Source organism: Geotrypetes seraphini, chromosome 5 (assembly GCF_902459505.1).
Source record: "Geotrypetes seraphini chromosome 5, aGeoSer1.1, whole genome shotgun sequence".
In the NCBI taxonomy this organism is placed as follows: domain Eukaryota; kingdom Metazoa; phylum Chordata; class Amphibia; order Gymnophiona; family Dermophiidae; genus Geotrypetes; species Geotrypetes seraphini.
Genome location: NC_047088.1, coordinates 107110688 through 107129888, shown reverse-complemented (window position 1 = coordinate 107129888; position 19201 = coordinate 107110688). Strand labels below are relative to the sequence as shown.

The 19201-nt window shown below is 47.5% G+C and overlaps 1 protein-coding gene across 2 annotated transcripts in view; it reads right to left on the bottom strand.

Moving 5' to 3' along the window:
* Nucleotides 1-19201, bottom strand: part of SRCAP (Snf2 related CREBBP activator protein) — an 891636-nt gene that overhangs the window by 705464 nt on the left and 166971 nt on the right. For both annotated transcript variants that reach the window (XM_033945009.1, XM_033945008.1), the window contains exon 5: nucleotides 9943-10128. In XM_033945009.1, coding sequence (XP_033800900.1) covers nucleotides 9943-10128 — 186 coding nt within the window. The remainder of the gene's footprint in view (nucleotides 1-9942; nucleotides 10129-19201) is intronic.

Here is a 19201-nt window from a genome sequence, read left to right as displayed (position 1 = left end):
AATGATCCTGGAAGGGGCGGAGACAGAAGAGACAGCTGTAGTGATCCACATCGGGACGAACGATGCCATCAAGAGAGACTACAAAAGAAGCACGCTGTTAGAACAATTCAAGATTCTGGGAAGGAAGCTGAGGATGAGGGCCCAGAAGATAGTGTTCTCAGAGATCCTACCAGTACCGAGGGCAGATATGAAAAGACAAGAGGAACTATAATCAATAAATACGTGGATGAGGAGATGGTGTGAGGAAGAAGGATTCCACTTCGTGAGGAACTGGACGGCGTTTTGGGGCAAGAGCAAGCTCTTCAGGAAAGATGGACTGCACCTCAGCGCAGCAGGAACTAGACTCCTAGCAAACAACGTCAAGAGAGGAATAGAACAGGCTTTAAACTAAGAAGAAGGGGAAAGCCGACAGTTGACCAAGGGTCGACGATTCGGAAGACGGTATCCTGCGAAGATACTGAGGGGAAAAATGGCTGGGAAGAAACAAGGGACAGATTGCAGGGGTTGACAAACCCAGAAGAAGTGGTTACAATGTCTGCAGCAAAAGAGAAGAAAATATGGACCGAAGCACAGGGAAAGGAAAGGAGGACAGCAAAATACCAGGATCTAAAGTGCATATATGCTAATGCAAGGAGCCTAAGAAACAAAATGGGGGAACTAGAAGCCTTGGCCAACACAGAAGACATCGACATCATTGGAATCTCTGAAACATGGTGGAATGAGGAAAGCAAATGGGTTACAACACTACCGGGATACAAGCTCTATCGCCAGGACAGATCAGGACAAAAAGGAGGTAGAATAGCCCTATACATAAAAGAAGGCATACCATCCACAAAAATGGACACAGCAGAGATGGCCAGCAAGCTGGAATCTCTATGGATCAAAATACCGGGAAGGAAAGGGCCTGAAATAAAGATGGGCCTATTTTATCGCCCACCCGGGCAAACCAGAGATATCGATGAGGAAATGGAAGTCGAGATGAAGCGAGAATGCAAAAGCGGCAACACGGTTATTATGGGAGACTTCAACTACCCTGGGATAGACTGGAGTCTTGGAAGCTCAAAATGCACTAGGGAGACAAAATTCCTGGAAGCTACACAGGATTGCTTCATGGAAAAGCTTGTTAAGAGAACCGACGAGAGGAAATGCCACTCTGGATCTAATCCTAAATGGGTTAAGGGGACCTGCAAAGGAAGTAGAAGTAGTGGGACCGTTGGGAAACAGCGATCATAATATGATCAAGTTCAAGGTTGAGGTAGGAGTGTCAAAAGGCAAGAGATCCATTGCGACAACCTTTAACTTCAGGAAGGGAAACTACGAAGCAATGAGGGAATTGTTAAGGAAGAAACTTAGGAACACTTCCAAAACATGGCTAACGGTAAATCATGCCTGGTCCTTCTTCAGGGACATGGTGAGCGAGGTGCAAAATCTGTATATCCCCAGATTCAGGAAGGGGTGCAAAAAGAATCGAACAAAAGACCCGGCGTGGATAACCAAAACAGTGAAGGAAGCGATAGGCAATAAGAAAAATTCATTCAAGAAATGGAAAAAGGACAAAACTGAGGGGAATTGGAAAGAGCACAAGAAGCATCAAAAAGAATGTCACCGTGAGGTTCGGAAAGCCAAAAGAGAGTATGAAGAGAGGCTAGCCAGGGAAGCAAGAAATTTCAAACCATTCTTCAGATATGTTAAAGGGAAGCAGCCGGCTAGAGAGGAAGTGGGACCGCTGGACGACGGAGACAGGAAGGGAGTGGTGAAGGAGGAGAAGGTAGTGGCAGAAAGGCTTAACATGTTCTTCTCGTCTGTATTTACAAACGAAAACACGTCCAACATACCGGATCCTGAGCAATTCTTCAACGGAAGTCAAGCAGAAAAATTAACATCCATAGAAGTGAGCCTTGAGGACGTTCGTAGGCAGATAGAAAAACTAAAAACTGACAAATCCCCGGGTCCGGATGGCATACATTCTAGGGTTCTGAAGGAATTAAAGGAGGAGATAGCAGAACTACTGCAGCAAATTTGCAACTTATCCCTGAAAACAGGCGAGATCCCGGAAGATTGGAAGATAGCCAACGTTACGCCCATCTTTAAAAAGGGATCAAGAGGTGACCCGGGAAACTACAGGCCGGTGAGCCTGACTTCGGTTCCAGGGAAAATGGCAGAAGCACTGATAAAAGAAAACATCGATCAACATTTTGAAAAACATGAACTTCTGATAACCAGCCAGCATGGTTTCTGCAAGGGAAGATCGTGCCTAACAAACTTATTGCACTTCTTCGAAGGAATCAACAAACGGATGGACAAAGGAGACCCCATAGACATCATATATCTAGATTTCCAAAAAGCCTTTGACAAGGTGCCCCATGAACGTCTACTCCGGAAATTGAAGAACCATGGGGTGGAAGGAGACGTACATAGATGGATCAGAAACTGGTTGGAGGGTAGAAAACAAAGGGTAGGAGTGAAGGGTCACTACTCCGACTGGAGGAGGGTCACGAGTGGTGTCCCGCAGGGCTCGGTGCTCGGACCACTGCTATTTAATATCTTCATAAATGATCTAGAAACAGGGACGAAGTGCGAGATAATAAAATTTGCGGACGACACCAAACTATTTAATGGAGCTCAGACTACAGAGGACTGCGAAGAATTGCAAAGGGACTTGAACAAACTAGAAGAATGGGCGGCGAAATGGCAGATGAAGTTCAACATTGAGAAATGTAAAGTATTACATGTGGGGAGCAGAAACTCGAGGTACAACTATACAATGGGAGTGATGTTATTGAATAAGAGTACCCAGGAAAGGGACTTGGGGGTAATGGTGGACATGACAATGAAGCCGTCGGCACAGTGTGCAGCGGCCGCTAAGAGAGCGAATAGAATGCTTGGTATAATCAAAAAGGGTATTATAGCCAGAACGAAAGAAGTTATCCTGCCGTTGTATCGGGCGATGGTGCGCCCGCATTTGGAGTACTGCATCCAATATTGGTCGCCGTACCTTAAGAAGGATATGGCGTTAGTCGAGAGGGTTCAGAGGAGAGCGACACGTCTGATAAAAGGTATGGAAAACCTGTCATATTCTGAGAGATTGGAGAAGCTGGGTCTCTTTTCCCTGGAGAAGAGGAGACTTAGAGGAGATATGATAGAGACTTATAAGATCATGAAGGGCATAGAGAGAGTAAAGAGGGACAGATTCTTCAAACTTTCTAATAACAAAAGAACAAGAGGGCATTCGGAAAAGCTGACAGGAGACAGATTCAAAACAAATGCTAGGAAGTTCTTCTTTACCCAACGTGTGGTGGACACCTGGAATGCGCTTCCAGAGGACGTAATAGGGCAGAGTACGGTACTGGGGTTCAAGAAAGGATTGGATAAATTCCTACTGGAAATGGGGATAGAGGGGTATAGATAGAAGATTACTACACAGGTCCGGGACCTGTTGGGCCACCGCGTGAGTGGACTGCTGGGCATGATGGACCTCGGGTCTGACCCAGCAGAGGCATTTCTTATGTTCTTATGTATTGTAAGTGAAAAACAGACAAAAAATTGATGCTCATTGGGAAAATGGTTACAGATGAGAGGTACAAATAAGAAGTAGCGTATCACCTTATATGTACTGGAAGTGTAGACACCTGTGGTGCTAAACAGGTGATGCCACATTTTAGGGGAGAGAAAAGAAAGGCGTGAGCAAGCCACAAAAAGCAGGCTCCCTCACAGTATATTACAGACAGTTTTTGTAGTAATAGAGAAAAAGATATTAAATAAAGATCCTTATAATTTTGACACGTTAGAAATTTCCAAGGAATTGAAATTCACAAACTGAGTCAAATATACCTAAACTAATAAATCATGTTATAAAGACTCATTAACATTACATAAGTTCAATTGTCCTAAATATTTTTGAATGTGTGTGTGTGTGGCTTTTATCCTCCATAAAAGGAGCACAACTCAAACAATTGTTTTAGAGCCCACTAGGGTCCAGGCGATTCTAGACCTGGTACTCACCAACGGAGAAAGCGTCTCGGAGATCACGGTAGGTGATAAGCTAGCCTCCAGTGACCAAAACATGGTATGGTTCACCCTCAGGAAAGGTTCCACTAGATCAAGCATGACAACAAAAGTACTCAACTTTCGAGGCACTGACTTCAAACGCTTGGGAGATTTCGTCCATCGGGCACTACAAAACCAAGCTAAGACTGATGATGTGGAGGCTATGTGGTCAACTTTGAAATCTACCCTACACGTAGCAACAAACCGCTACATAAAATCAGTAAGCAAACGGCGAAGAAACAATAGACCACAATGGTTCACCGCAGAGGTCTCAGACCCTTTAAAGAAAAGAAACGAGCATTTATTTCCTACAAACATTTGGAGACAAGGGAGGCTAAATTAGAATACATGGTCAAGTCTACAGCGCAAGAAAAGACAGGGGGTCCAACACAATAAAATTTGCCTGCATCGTGTACACGCCTGCAGTTTTGGTTTGTTTGCTTCAAGTCTACAGCGGTCAAAGCGGCAGTCAGAGAGGCCAAGCATCGGGTTGAAATAAACCTAGCTAAGAACATTAAGAAAGGGGACAAATCCTTCTTCAGGTATATTAGTGACAGAAAAAGAAACACTGACGGGATAGTGCGCCTTAGGAAACCAGATGGGAATTATGTAGAATCAGATTCAGATAAAGCCGAACTCCTAAATTAATACTTCTGCTCAGTCTTCACCTCCGAGGCACCACAGTTGCAGGCAAAGCGGAGTTCGGATGACCCATTTCGGAATTTTGAATTCACACCCGGTGACATCTACGAAGAACTATCAAGACTCCAGGTGAACAAAGCCATGGGACCAGACAATCTACATCCCAGAGTGCTCAGTAAGCTCAGTGATGTCCTAGCGGAACTGCTATCTGTACCCTTCAATCTCTCCCTGAGTTCGGAAAGAGTCCCCTTGGTCTGGAAAACAGCCAATGTCATTCCTCTGCACAAAAAGGGTTGCATGGCAGAGACTGCGAATTACAGGCCGGTGAGTCTCACATCGATAGTGAGTAAACTCATGGAAACTCTAATCAAACAAAAATTGGACACGATCCTAGACGAGGAGAATCTTCGCGATTCCCACCAACATGGATTCACCAAGGGTAGGTCCTGCCAATCCAATCTCATCAGCTTCTTTGACTGGGTAACAAGAAAACTAGATTTGGGAGAGTCCCTGGACGTCGTGTACTTGGACTTCAGTAAAGCTTTTGATAGTGTCCCCCACCGCAGGTTATTGAGCAAGATGAAATCGATGGGATTAGGTGAAACACTAACTGCATGGGTCAGCGATTGGCGGAGTGGTAGACTTCAGAGAGTGGTGGTTAATGGTACCCCCTCCAAAACTTCGGAGGTGACTAGTGGTGTGCCGCAGGGCTCGGTCTTGGGCCCGATCCTTTTCAACATATTCATAGGAGATATGATTCGGGGGCTTCAAGATAAAATAACATTATTCGCCGATGATGCCAAACTATGTAACATTGTAAGTAACAACAAATTGTCCAACAGTATGACGCAGGACCTGAATTCATTGGAACATTGGTCCTCGACCTGGCAGCTTAACTTCAACGCTAAAAAATGCAAGGTCATGCCGAGATGGTAATTGCGAGCTTGTTTAACTTCCCGGCGGCTCCTCTCACGATCGCCGCCTATATTGGAAGCCTTCTCAGACGCAGGAGCAGTTCGTGAGAGGAGACGCTGCAATGTCTTTTAAGTTAAAAAGAAACTTCGGCCAGTGGGGCCTTATTGCGCGACGTGGAGAGAAGGGAGGCTTGTCTGGCGCGCATGCACACTCCTACCGCCACAGCCCGACAGATCAGGGAAGCACGCAGTGAGAGTGCACATGTGCGCTTAGCATTTTATTATTATAGATATATGTATGTATGTATGTATGTATGTATGTATGTATGTGAAACCTTAAAGTAATTTAGATGGTTAATTATCAAATTCATGTTAATTATGTATTGTTATGTAAACATATGCATTATAAATTATGTATTGTAATGGTTAAATCAAAGTATGCATTATATATTGCAAAATTTGGCATAGTAATAAAGTTTCTTTTAACCAGATTAGTTCATTGATTGAAGAGATATCATTGAATATTATGTTAAGTTTTATTAGAGTTTATAAATTAGTTATACTAATGACATTACAACAATATTATATATTAATTACTATATTATACTATGTAACTGTTTAGTATTGTCAATGTATTTAGTATTGTAATATATAAGAACATATGAAATGCCTGCACCGGATCAGACCTGGGGTCCATCCAGTCCAGTGATCCGCACACGCGGAGGCTCAGCCAGGCATACCCTGACGCATACATTAGTCACTCGTATCCCTCAATGTGTCCTGCAAGAAGATGTGCGTCCAATTTTCCCTTAAATCCTAGAATGGTAGTTTCCTCCACCATCTCTTTCGGGAGAGAGTTCCAGGCGTTCACCACGCGCTGTGTGAAGCAGAACTTTCTGACATCTGTCCTGGCCGTGGCCCCTCTCAACTTCAGGCCATGACCTCTGGTCCGAGTCTGGGTCACATTCGCCAATGTGAATAAGGCTATTTCTTGCTCTCCATCCTTTCCCTCTGCTGGTAAGTGAGCTTGCTCCATTTTGTCGAATCCTTTTAGCAATTTAAAAGTCTCTATTAGATCCCCTCTTAGTCTTCTCTTCTCAAGGGTGAATAATCCCAGTTTTCTGAGGCGATCCTTGTAGCTCAAGTTCTCCATACCTTCTACTAGCTTCGTCGCTCGCCTCTGCACCTTCTCCAGCAGTGTTATATCCTTCTTCAGGTATGGAGACCAGTGTTGGACACAGTATTCCAAGTGTGGTCTGACCATTGCTCTATAAAGCGGCATTATGACCTCCCTTGATCTACTCGTGATTCCCTTCTTTATCATGCCTAACATCCTGTTAGCTTTCTTTGCCGCTTGAGTTTATTATAACCAGTTTGGATTTAATTTATTTATGTTTTATTTTTATTTTTTTTATTGAATTTAGTGTTGTGAATGTTATAATTATATATTACGGGTTATAAAATATAGTATTATAATGGTGTTTCTATAATAGGTGTACATTAATAAAATTATAGCCAATAAGGCACAAAACATATGTTGATTTAATAATTGTATTTGTATGAGATTAGCGTTATTCTTTAATAAATCCTCCCCAATGTAAATATAATGAAGAATATACATACCTCAGGAATTTAAAACCCCCAAACTTGTTATATATTTAGTCTAATATATATTTATATATTTAATCTAACCATCTTTGAAACTCTGTGGTATTGTAGAACAGACATATATATTATTAAGGTCTATCAGTTTTGACAATCTAAGTTAATAACAATGGTTGAATAGCAAGCAAGCAGCTTTGAAACAAGATTTGACAAGACCTGGCAATTAGAAAAAAAAATCCCCCAAACCCTTTGGAACCTTCATTACAAATGGCAAGCCCTTGTTCAAGCAAGGGAAAAATAATAAAAGTTAGTCAACCATGAAGAAGAATAACATCTATAACCACAGAGATCTTTACATCAGCAAAGCAAAGGATTAGTTCTTGAGAGGCTCACTAGGAGGAAGAGGCATTCTCAGTTCTAGATACTCAAGAGTATTTTGAGTCAGATTCTAAAAATATGTTAAGATCCTTACTCATTTTACATAGAAACTTGGTAAAGGATACCAAGACTGAAGAGGTATGACCTCATTGAGAAGAAGGTGATCAAGAACCCCTCAAGGTACCTCTCATAGCAGAGTTAGAAGGTGAAGCTTCTCTTGAGTATTGATACCTGATATCTGAATCCATAGGCAAAGATGACCCACTTCTGGAATGTGAAGAGAACCTCGGAAAAGAACTCGACTGATGAGAGTGGTGAGGTTCCACAATAGATCTCATCGACGAAGGAGTTTGTGGTCTTGAAGAGCCTCGATGCCTGGAGAAACGAGACCTATCTCAAGAAAAAGACCTGGGCCCTGATGGAGAAGTATGTCTCGAATCATGGCCTCGTGATTGAGTCTAATCCAGTCTGGAAGATGAATGTTGAGGCGTCCTTACCCAGTGCCTCAAAAAGGGTAACGCTTTATGTCAGGGGTAGGGAACTCCAGTCCTCGAGAGCTGTATTCCATTCGGGTTTTCAGGATTTCCCCAATCAATATGCATTGAAAGCAGTACATGCAAATAGATCTCATGCATATGCATGTTTTAAGGTTTCAGACTTGTTGAAAGCCGCCAGAGCGTATGTGCAGTCACGTGCGTGTGTGGGCAGAAGCTTCTCCTTTTGACGCAACTTCCGGTTGCGTCAGAGGAGAAGCTTCCGCCCACACACGCACGTGACTGCACGTACGCTCTGGCAGCTTTAAACAAGTTGGAAACCTTAAAACGCGCCGAGAAGGTAAGAGGGAGGAGGGAGATGCAAGGACCGCACGAGGGGTGCCAAAGGGCAGTGAGGTGGTGAGGGGGAAGGGTGGATGTTGCAGGGACAGGGCAGTGAAGGGGGAAGGTGGTCCGGTGATGGGGCAGTGACGGGGACAGATTTTTTCCCTGTCATTCTCTACTGCTGAGTGCTCAGGCTGGACTGCAGGAAGTAGAGTCGAGGCAGGAGTGAATTGGGCAAGCATGTTACCAAACTCCTGATGCAGAATAATTGCCAACATATTCTGCAAAACCAGCACCAAGACCATTGAATCTGGTACATTTGGTGTGACTATAGGCTCCAAGAAGACAACCTCGAAGAAGATAGATGTCTCGATTTTGAGATACGTTTCTTGGGAAGCTTATAAACCACCGGTTCTAAGGGTGGCATGTCTGGAGGAGTTGGCTTAGCTATCTTACCTGAGGGAGACAGTGAGGCTAACAGCTCCTCAGGAGAAGATTTAGCTGATTTCCCCAAAGACAAGGACTTCCCAAACAAGGAAGGTTTGATTAAAGTCGAGGTAAAAGGCGGTAGCCCCATAGAAGACTTGACTGGATTCGGGGGTCGAGATCGGGGTTGGAATCCGGGTCAGGGCCTTAGATGAAGGCCTATCCATGCCGCCGAATATTTTTTCTACCTGAACTCAACGACGTTTAACAGCTCAAGATTGAAGCGTAGCACAGCGGGCACATGACTTCCGGATGGTCAGATCCTAAACACTGTACACACCAGTTGCGTGGGTCCTAAACACTGTACACACCAGTTGTGTGGGACAGTGAGGGAGATCACGTGCTGGCAGCGGCTACACTTCTTGAAGTCTATGACCGGCCGAGACATAGAATGAAAAACAGCCAAAGCTATGTCGAAGCCCACCGGCTGAGGCTGCAGGACAAACTTTTTTTTTTTTTTTATTAAAGAAAATGAAATGCGTAATAAACACAGCGACCGTGTAAGGAAAAAACACGAGCCGCGGTGAGAGAAGGTACGAATAGAACCAAGTCTAGCGCAGAGCGTCAAAACGAGGACTTTTCAGCTCCGCGGAAAACTGAGGAGACGAGTGCCCTAGGTTGGACAGGAAGGCACTCGCGCATGCGCGGTGCGGCAATCACGAACTTTCTAAAAGTTTTACAAGCAAGCCTGCTTGCGAGGCTGTCCGCATAGGGGCTCCGTGGATGACGTCACCCACATGTGAGAATATGCTGCCTGCTTGTCCTGGGATAATACCATGTTCTCATAAAAAGTAAAAGGTCTCGGTAGCAGCATAACCTGAAGATGTTTCATTCCCCATAGATCATCAAATTGCTTCATTTCTTTCACTTTTTCAACTTTCCTTCTAGTTACAGGTCACCTCCAGTGGACCCAGAAATGGTGATCATCTCAATTCCTGAATGCCTGAAGTGACATTAAAGCTGATACCAAGAGGGACAAAGTTACCTCTTATAAATCAGAACAGGCAACAGAACATGGAGGTGGTAGGAATGTCACTGGTGAATATACACACCTTTCTGGCTACACCTCTCTTCCAGCGGCGCTCTTGAGCAAAATCTGCAGCCAGCCATTGCATCTCCTCACAGAGGTAATCCCAGTGTACCTTAGGCCGGATTGGCTCTGGCACCTTAGAAAGTCGCCGTAATGACCAGAAACCCTCCTTTTTCAGCTCTGCGATACGATGCTCAATCTCTGCCTCCTGCCAGGAGGAAAAAACAGACATAAGGAGGAAGTTTTAAAGCTTAAAATAAAGAAATGGAATGACAATTCTTCTCAAATCTAACCACACACTTACTGAAGAACATCCAGCACTCTTATGGTCATACAACTAACAAGCTTCCTTGCTCATTATACCTTCCAGCACTGCTCTGGGGATAGAGGTTAAGCAAATTCAAGGTCACATCATAGTAGTGATACTGAGGAATCAAGCAGAAATTTTTCTGACACATTGTATGTGCAAAATTTAATCAAAACTGTACTGTAAATCTAAAGCATTAGAGAATAAAACCAAATCACCTCTCTTTACATATGTTCTCCAGACAGCAGGACACAAGTTCTCACCAATGGGCGATGTCACCAACACAGCTCAACATGGGAAACATTTTCCAGCTCATATGTACCCAGACACTTTTGGAAAAGCCCATCTCTTATGCATGTCATTTCCCACCTGCCACCTCTGGACAAGGACTGCCTTAGTCTATATTCAAGTTCAACATAGAATCTACTTTCTTAAGAAGGAGAGCAGGAATGTAGAGACTTGTGTCTTGCTGTCCATGGAGACCACCTACTACTTATTTCTAAAGTGCTGCTAGACATACACAGGGCTGTACATTAAACATATAAGAGAGACAATCCCTGCACAATAGAGCTTACATAAAACAGACAAGTGGGTTAGGGAATTTCTTACATAGGAAATGATAAAACGGACATGGGTACTTTACAAGTGAGTGGGAGTTAGGAGTTAAAAACAGCCTTAAAAAAGTGGGCTTTTAGCCTAGATTTGACTGATGCTAGAGATGGAGCTTGACGTACTGACTCAGGCAGTCTGTTCCATGCATACGGTGCAGAAAGACAGAAGGGAAGGCGTCTGGAGTTGGCAATTTGTGATGTCTTTATGGATTTCTGCGAAGGTCTTCTCCGTTTTGCTGCTGCCCATTTTTCCTAACATCCTCTTCTCTTTCAAAATCAGAGCCCAACAGGTGCTCTCCAAGTTTTTCACTAGGGGCAGGGAAGCTAAAAAGTAATGTTACTTACCGTAACAATTGTTATCCAGGGACAGCAGGCAGCTATTCTCATTAGTGGGTGACGTCACCCGACGGAGCCCCGATGCGGACATCTCATAAGCATACTTGCTTGTAGAAACTTTAGAAGTTTCGAGTCGCCCACACCGCGCATGCGCGAGTGCCTTCCTGCCCGATACACCAGGCGTGTCTCCTCGGTTCAGATAGCTAGCAAAGAAGTCAACCCAGGGGAGGTGGGTGGGACGTGAGAATAGCTGCCTGCTGTCCCTGGATAACAACCGTTATGGTAAGTAACATTGCTTTATCCCAGGACAAGCAGGCAGGTATTCTCACTAGTGGGTGACCTCCAAGCTAACTACAATGGGATGGTGGGAGAGTTGGCAACTTAGGAGAATAAATTTTGTAATACTGTTTGGCCAAACTGTCCATCCTGTCTGGAGAAAGTATCCAGACAATAATGAGAAGTGAAGGTATGAACCGAGGACCAAGTAGCAGCCTTACAAATCTCCTCAATCGGTGTCGATCTGAGGAAGGCTACAGAGGCTGCCATTGCTCTGACCTTATGGGCTGTGACTTTACTGTGAAGGGGTAATCCAGCCTGGGCATAGCAGAAAGAGATACAAACCGCCATCCAGTTGGAGATGGTACGCTTAGAGATAGGACGTCCCAATTTGTTCGGGTCAAAGGAGATGAAAAGTTGAGGAGCAGTTCTGTGTGGCTTGGTGTGTTCCAGGTAGAAAGCCAAAGCACGCTTACAGTCCAGAGTATAAAGAGCTGATTCTCCAGGGTGAGAATGAGGCTTTGGAAAAAACACTGGAAGAACAATGGATTGATTCAGATGAAATTCCGAGACCACTTTAGGAAGGAATTTTGGATGAGTGTGAAGAACGACCTTGTCATGATGGAACACAGTAAAAGGTGGATCCGCAACCAAAGCTTGAAGCTCACTAACTCAACGAGCAGAAGTAAGGCCAATGAGAAACACCACTTTCCAAGTGAGATACTTCAGAGGAGCCTTGTTAAGAGGTTCAAATGGAGGCTTCATAAGCTGAGAAAGAACAACATTGAGGTCCCAAACCACAGGAGGCGGTTTGAGGTGAGGGTTGACATGAAAAAGTCCTTTCATGAATCTGGAAACCACAGGATGAGCAGAAAGAGGTTTCCCTTGAAGAGGCTGATGGAAAGCAGCAATTGCACTCAAATGGACTCGGATCGATGTAGACTTGAGGCCAGAATGAGATAAGTGCAAAAGATAGTCCAACACAGAGGATAAGGAGGCATGTTGAGGCTCCTTATGATGAGAAAAACACCATGCAGAAAATCTAGTCCACTTTTGGGAATAGCACTGTCTGGTAGCAAGCTTCCGTGAAGCTTCTAAAACATCTCTCACAGCTTGGGAAAACTGAAGGGGGGTTATGTTGAGAGGAACCAAGCTGTCAGGTGAAGCGACTGCAGGATGGGATGAAGCAGAGATCCCTGATGCTGCGTAAGCAGAGATGGAAACACTGGTAGAAGGAAGGGCTCCCTGCTGCTCAGCTGAAGTAGAAGGGAGTACCAGGATTGTCTGGGCCACCGAGGAGCAATCAGAATCATGGTGGCCCAGTCGGACCTGAGCTTGACCAGAGTCTTTTGAATGAGAGGAAACGCATACAGAAAGAGATTCCTCCAGTCCAGAAGAAATGCATCTGCCTCGAGGCGGTGAGGAGTGTAGATCCTGGAGCAGAACTGAGGCAATTTGAAGTTGTGGGGGGCTGCAAAGAAGTCTATCTGAGGCGTTCCCCACAGAGAGAAGATGTGATGAAGGGGCATGGAATGTAGAGTCCATTCGTGAGGCTGTAGAAGACGACTCAAGTTGTCCGCCAAGGCATTGTCCGCCTCCTGAATGTAGACAGCTTTGAGGAAGATCTTGTGGCGAATTGCCCAATCCCAGACTTTCAGAGCTTCCTGACAAAGGGAGGCCGATCCCGTGCCTCCGTTTGTTGACATAATACATGGCGACCTGGTTGTCCGTGCGAATGAGAACTACCTTGTCGTGAAGGAGATGCTGAAAAGCATTGAGAGCATTGAAAATCGCTCTGAGTTCCAGTAGATTGATGTGACATAGGCGGTCCGCACTGGTCCAATAGCCTTGAGTGCGCAGACCATCCAGATGAGCCCCCATAGGTTGAGGAGTCAGTTGTGAGAACCTTCTCATGGGGAGGCATGTGAAACAGCAAACCTCTGGAGAGATTGGAAGAAAGCATCCACCAGCGAAGAGACTGTGTCAGAGCAGGAGTGACCTGGATGTGACGAGTCAGAGGGTAGGATACCTGCGTCCATTGAGATGCCAGTGTCCACTGAGGAATTCTGAGGTGAAGTCTGGCAAAAGGAGTCACATGTACTGTAGAGGCCATGTGGCCCAGAAGAACCATCATGTGTCTCGCCGAGATGGACGGGCGAGAGGACACTGAATGACAAAGACGAAGAAGAGCATCCAGGCGTTGTGGAGGAAGGAATGCCCTGAGTCGAATGGTATCCAGAACAGCTCCTATGAAGGGAAGAGTCTGGGAAGGTTGCAGATGAGATTTTGGAAAGTTGATCTCGAACCACCGACTCTGCAGGAACCAGTTCGTCCTTCGGGTCGCCTGGACGACTCCCTGAGATGTGGAATCCTTGATGAGCCAGTCGTCGAGGTAGGGAAACACCTGGAGACCGTGGTTTCTGAGTGCTGCGGCCACTACAACCAGGCACTTGGTGAAGACTCTGGGAGACGAAGCCAGGTCGAAAGGAAGCACTCGGTATTGAAGATGAAGATGTCCCACCCGAAATCTGAGGTATTGACGGGAGGCCGGATGGATGAGAATATGAGTGTAGGCCTCCTTGAGATCCAGAGAGCATAACCAGTAGTTCTGCTCGAGGAGGGGATAGAGAGAAGCCAAAGTTAACATGCGAAACTTCTCTTTGACCAGAAACTTGTTGAACAACCTGAGGTCCAAAATAGGACGTAGATAGCCTGTCTTCTTCGGAACAAGGAAGTATCGGGAGTAAAAACCCTTGTTCCGGTGGTCCAAAGGGACCGGCTCGACAGCCTGAAGCCGGAGCAAAGCCTGAGCTTCCTGAAGAAGGGCGGTCTGGGTTAAGTTGGAAGGATACTCTCTTGGAGGATGTTCTGGAGGAACTTGATGGAACTGAAGAGAGTATCCCTCCCTTACGATGGAAAGGACACAGAGGTCAGTGGTGATAGTCGTCCATCGATGATAAAAATGATGGAGACGACCTCCGATGGGAAAAACAGGGGAGGGCAGAACGATGGCAGTTATGCTCTCTACGAGACAGTCAAAAAGGCTGAGGAGCCTTGGGGACAGCAGAAGTTGAAGGTTTTTGCTGCTGCTTTGGTGTGTGTTGTCTCTTAACAGGCTGACGGATGGTAGGTGCCTGTTTCGGTGGGTAACGCCGCTGGTAGATCAAAGGTGGGCGTGATGAACGAGGAGGAGCAGACTTGGGCTTCGGACGGAGAATTGATTGAAAAGACTTCTCGTGGTCAGACAGCTTCTTGGTTGCCGCCTCGATGGACTCATCGAAGAGGTCGGCTCCAGCACACGGGACGTTAGCCAGAATGTCCTGAAGATTCAGGTCCATATCGATGGTCCTAAGCCACATCAGGCATCGCATGGCTCCCAAACAAGCAGCAGCCCTCGCCAAGAGCTCAAAAGCGTCGTAAGAAGACTGCATCATCTGGAGCCGTAGTTGGGACAACGAAGCCAGAACTTCCTGGTACTCGAAGTGAGCTTGCGAGTCCAAATAGGGCAGAAACTTTTGCAGAACTGAGAGGAAAAACTCGAAGTAGGTGGCAAAATGAAAACTATAATTCAGGATTCGCGAGGCCATCATCGAGTTCTGGTAGATGCGCCTGCCAAATCTGTTCATGGTTTTGCCCTCCCGGCCAGGTGGAATGGTGGCATAGACCTGGGAAGGGTGAGACCGCTTCAATGAGGATTCCACCAGGAGAGACTGATGAGAGAGCTGGGCCCCATCGAATCCCTTATGGTGGACTGTGCGGTACCTGGCATTCAATTTCCCCAGAACAGCTGGGATGGAGTAAGGTGTCTCAAAACAGAGCATGAAGGTCTGGTCCAGCAGCTTATGCAGAGGAAGCCGAAGGGACTCAGCAGGCGGTTGAGGGAGATGCATCGTCTCCAGATATTCCTTGGAAAATTTGGACCCTGTGTCCAGGGTAATGTCCAGATCCAAAGCCATCTGTCGGAGGAAAGAGGAGAAAGACAGCTGGTCAGCCAGAGCAGGGCCTCGAGAAGAACTCGAGGACGACGAGGCTTCTGGATCCAACGAGGCCGGGGATCGGCAGGGAGAAAAAGATCCCAAGGTGTCCTCGAGCTCTGGCATAGGAGGAGGTGAAGACTCCGGAGGCAAATAGTCGAGGAAAGGCTGCTTCCGACGAGGCGAGGCATGCCTCGATGAATGCCTCGAAGAATGCCTCGAGCGATGGCCAGAACTGTGCCTGGAAGTAGGCCTCGACCATCGAGGCGAGCGAGGCACCGTCGAGGCTTCCAGCGAGTGGATGGGGCTGGAGGCGGTGGATCGAAGCAGAGGTGGTTGGGTAGAAGCACCTCGAGGCTCGGCATCGAGGGCAACGGGTCCGGAGGAGGCCCTTGCAGAGACTCGGCTCCCGGCATCGAGGGAATCGGTTCCAACGGAGACACTCGCAAAGACTCTGCTCCATGCATCGAGTGAATCGTTCTAATGGAGGCATGGGCAAAGACTCTGCTTCTTGCGATGCATGCATCAATGCCAGACCAGACACTCGCAGAGACTCGGCTCCCTACAGCGAGAGTGTACGACGTGGAGGCACCGGAGGCGGCTCGACCTCGCAGGAGGCCCCCGCGTGCCCAGGCTGGATTTGGGAGAGAAGCTTCGGCCCCATAATGGTAAAGAGCTCGATGAACTGCTTCTCCAGCAAGGTCTAGAACGAAGCCGGCAAGGAGGGATCCGCATCCGCAATGGGACCTCCTGCACGGACATCAGGATCCCTGGCGCCCAGGTGCTTGGACTTAGAGGTCTTGGGCACCTTGAGCACCACAGGGGAAATGGGCTGCTTTGCTACCTGACCTGAGGCAGAGGAAGGCCCCGCAGTAGGCAGCGGAGTCGAAGCCGGCATAAACGAAGCAGGCTTGAGGAGACTCGGGGCCACAGAGCTGGAAGGCTGAAGAGTCGAGGCGGAAGTCGAAGGTTTGGCGCTCTTCTATGAGGTCAGCACCGACGAAGCCTCCATGCTGAACAGCGACTCCAAGACGCAGCGACGCTTGAACGCACATGCTGTAAGTGTAGAACAAGGCCGGCACAATTTCGGAAGGTGTTGAGGCCCGAGACACTGAAGGCAGCGTCGATGAGGGTCCGTCAGCAAAATCACGCGCTGCCACTCGACACACTTCTTAAAACCGGTGATAGGCCGGGACATAGGCTGAAAAATCTCCGCCGCTAGGTCGAAGCCGCGGGGCCTGCCCAGTCGAACGGACGGAAAAATTTTTTTTTTTTTTTTTGAAAAACAAGAAAACACGACGAAAATCAACGATTATGAGTGAAAAAAACCCAAAACCGCGGACTTAGAAGGCACAAGTGAAGTTACTTCACGCAGAGAGTCGAAGACGGACTTCTCGGCTCCGTGGAAAAGTAAGAACTGAGGAGACACGCCCGCTGCATCGGGCAGGAAGGCAATCGCGCATGCGCGGTGTGGGCGACTCGAAACTTCTAAAGTTTCTACAAGCAACTATGCTTGTGAGACGTCCGCATCGGGGCTCCGTCAGATGATGTCACCCACTAGTGAAAATACCTGCCTGCTTGTCCTGGGATAAAGCACAGTTACTTACCGTAACAGGTGTTATCCAGGGACAGCAGGCAGATATTCTTAACGTATGGGTGACGTCACCGACGGAGCCCCGGTACGGACCTTTTTAACTAGAAAGTTCTAGTTGGCCGCACCGCGCATGCGCGAGTGCCTTCCCGCCCGACGGAGGAGTGCGTGGTCTCCAGTTAGGATAAGCCAGCTAAGAAGCCAACCCGGGGAGGTGGGTGGGTCGTAAGAATATCTGCCTGCTGTCCCTGGATAACACCTGTTACGGTAAGTAACTGTGCTTTATCCCAGGACAAGCAGGCAGCATATTCTTAACGTATGGGTGACCTCTAAGCTAACAGAGAGGGAGGAGGGATGGTTGGCCATTAGGAAAATAAATTTTGTAACACAGATTGACCAAAGTGCCCATCCCGTCTGGAGAAGGCATCCAGACAGTAGTGAGTAGTGAATGTGTGAACTGAAGACCAAGTGGCTGCCCTGCAGATTTCCTCAATGGGCGTGGAACGGAGGAAAGCCACAGAGGCAGCCATAGCCCTGACTTTATGGGCCGTGACAGCTCCTTCCAGTGACAGGCCGGCCCGAGCATAACAGAACGCAATACAGGCAGCAAGCCAATTGGACAGCGTTCGTTTAGATACAGGGTGACCCCGACGGTTAGGATCGAAGGTCAGAAAGAGTTGAGGAGAGGAGCGGTGAGCCCTGGTACGGTCAAGGTAGTACGCCAGGGCACGCTTACAATCCAGCGTGTGCAGAGCCTGTTCCCCAGGATGAGAATGTGGTTTTGGGAAGAAGACAGGTAACACGATGGACTGGTTGAGGTGAAAGGCTGAAACCACCTTAGGAAGGAATTTTGGATGGGTACGCAGAACCACCTTGTCATGGTGAAAGACAGTGAACGGTGGATCGGCGACCAGTGCATGTAGCTCACTAACCCTCCTGGCAGAGGTGATGGCAATGAGGAAAAGCACCTTCCATGTGAGAAGTTTGAGCGAGGTAGTAGCAAGAGGCTCAAAGGGGGGTTTCATGAGGGCTGACAAAACCACATTGAGGTCCCAGACGACCGGGGGAGGCTGAAGAGGTGGTTTGATATTGAAGAGGCCTCTCATGAACCGGGAAACCAGAGGATGAGCCGTGAGGGGTTTTCCAAGGATAGGCTCGTGAAAAGCAGTGATAGCGCTGAGGTGGACTCTGATCGAGGTAGACTTGAGACCAGCGTTAGACAGAGAGAGCAAATAGTCCAGTACAGTCTCCACGGCCAATGAGGTGGGATTGTGATGATGCAGGAGGCACCAAGAGGAGAACCGGGTCCATTTCTGATGGTAACATTGGAGTGTGGAGGGTTTCCTGGAGGCCTCCAAAATGCGACGGACAGGCTGAGACAGGTTTCCTGGAGAGGTCAGCCCGAGAGAAACCAAGCTGTCAGGTGGAGGGAAGACAGATTGGGATGTAGCAGAGACTGACGTTGCTGCGTAAGCAGAGAAGGAAATACAGGAAGAGGAATGGGCTCCCTGGAGCTGAGTTGGAGTAGGAGGGAGAACCAGTGTTGCCTGGGCCACCGAGGGGCGATGAGAATCATGGTGGCTCTGTCCTTGCGGAGTTTGAACAGGGTCCGCAACATCAGAGGAAGTGGAGGGAAGGCATAGAGGAACCGATCCGTCCAGTCGAGTAGGAATGCATCCGGGGCCAGACGATGTGGAGAGAAGAGTCTGGAGCAGAACTGGGGCAGCTGATGGTTGTGAGGAGCTGCAAAGAGGTCCACCTGCGGGGTGCCCCAGCGAGCAAAGATGGAGTGGAGGGTGGGAGGATCCAGGGTCCACTCGTGAGGCTGAAGGATGCGGCTGAGCTGGTCGGCCAGGGAGTTCTGTTCGCCCTGGATATAGACCGCTTTGAGGTAAAGATTGTGGGCTGTGGCCCAGGTCCAAATTCGGAGGGCCTCCTGACAAAGGAGACGAGATCCGGTGCCGCCTTGCTTGTTGATGTAGTACATGGCGACCTGGTTGTCCGTGCACAGGAGAAGAACCTGAGGATAGAGAAGGTGCTGGAAGGCCTTGAGAGCATAAAACATGGCTCTGAGTTCCAGGAAATTGATATGATGTTGACGCTCCTGAGGGGTCCAGAGTCCCTGGGTGCGTAAATCCCCTATGTGAGCTCCCCATGCATAGGGGGAGGCATCTGTGGTGATGATC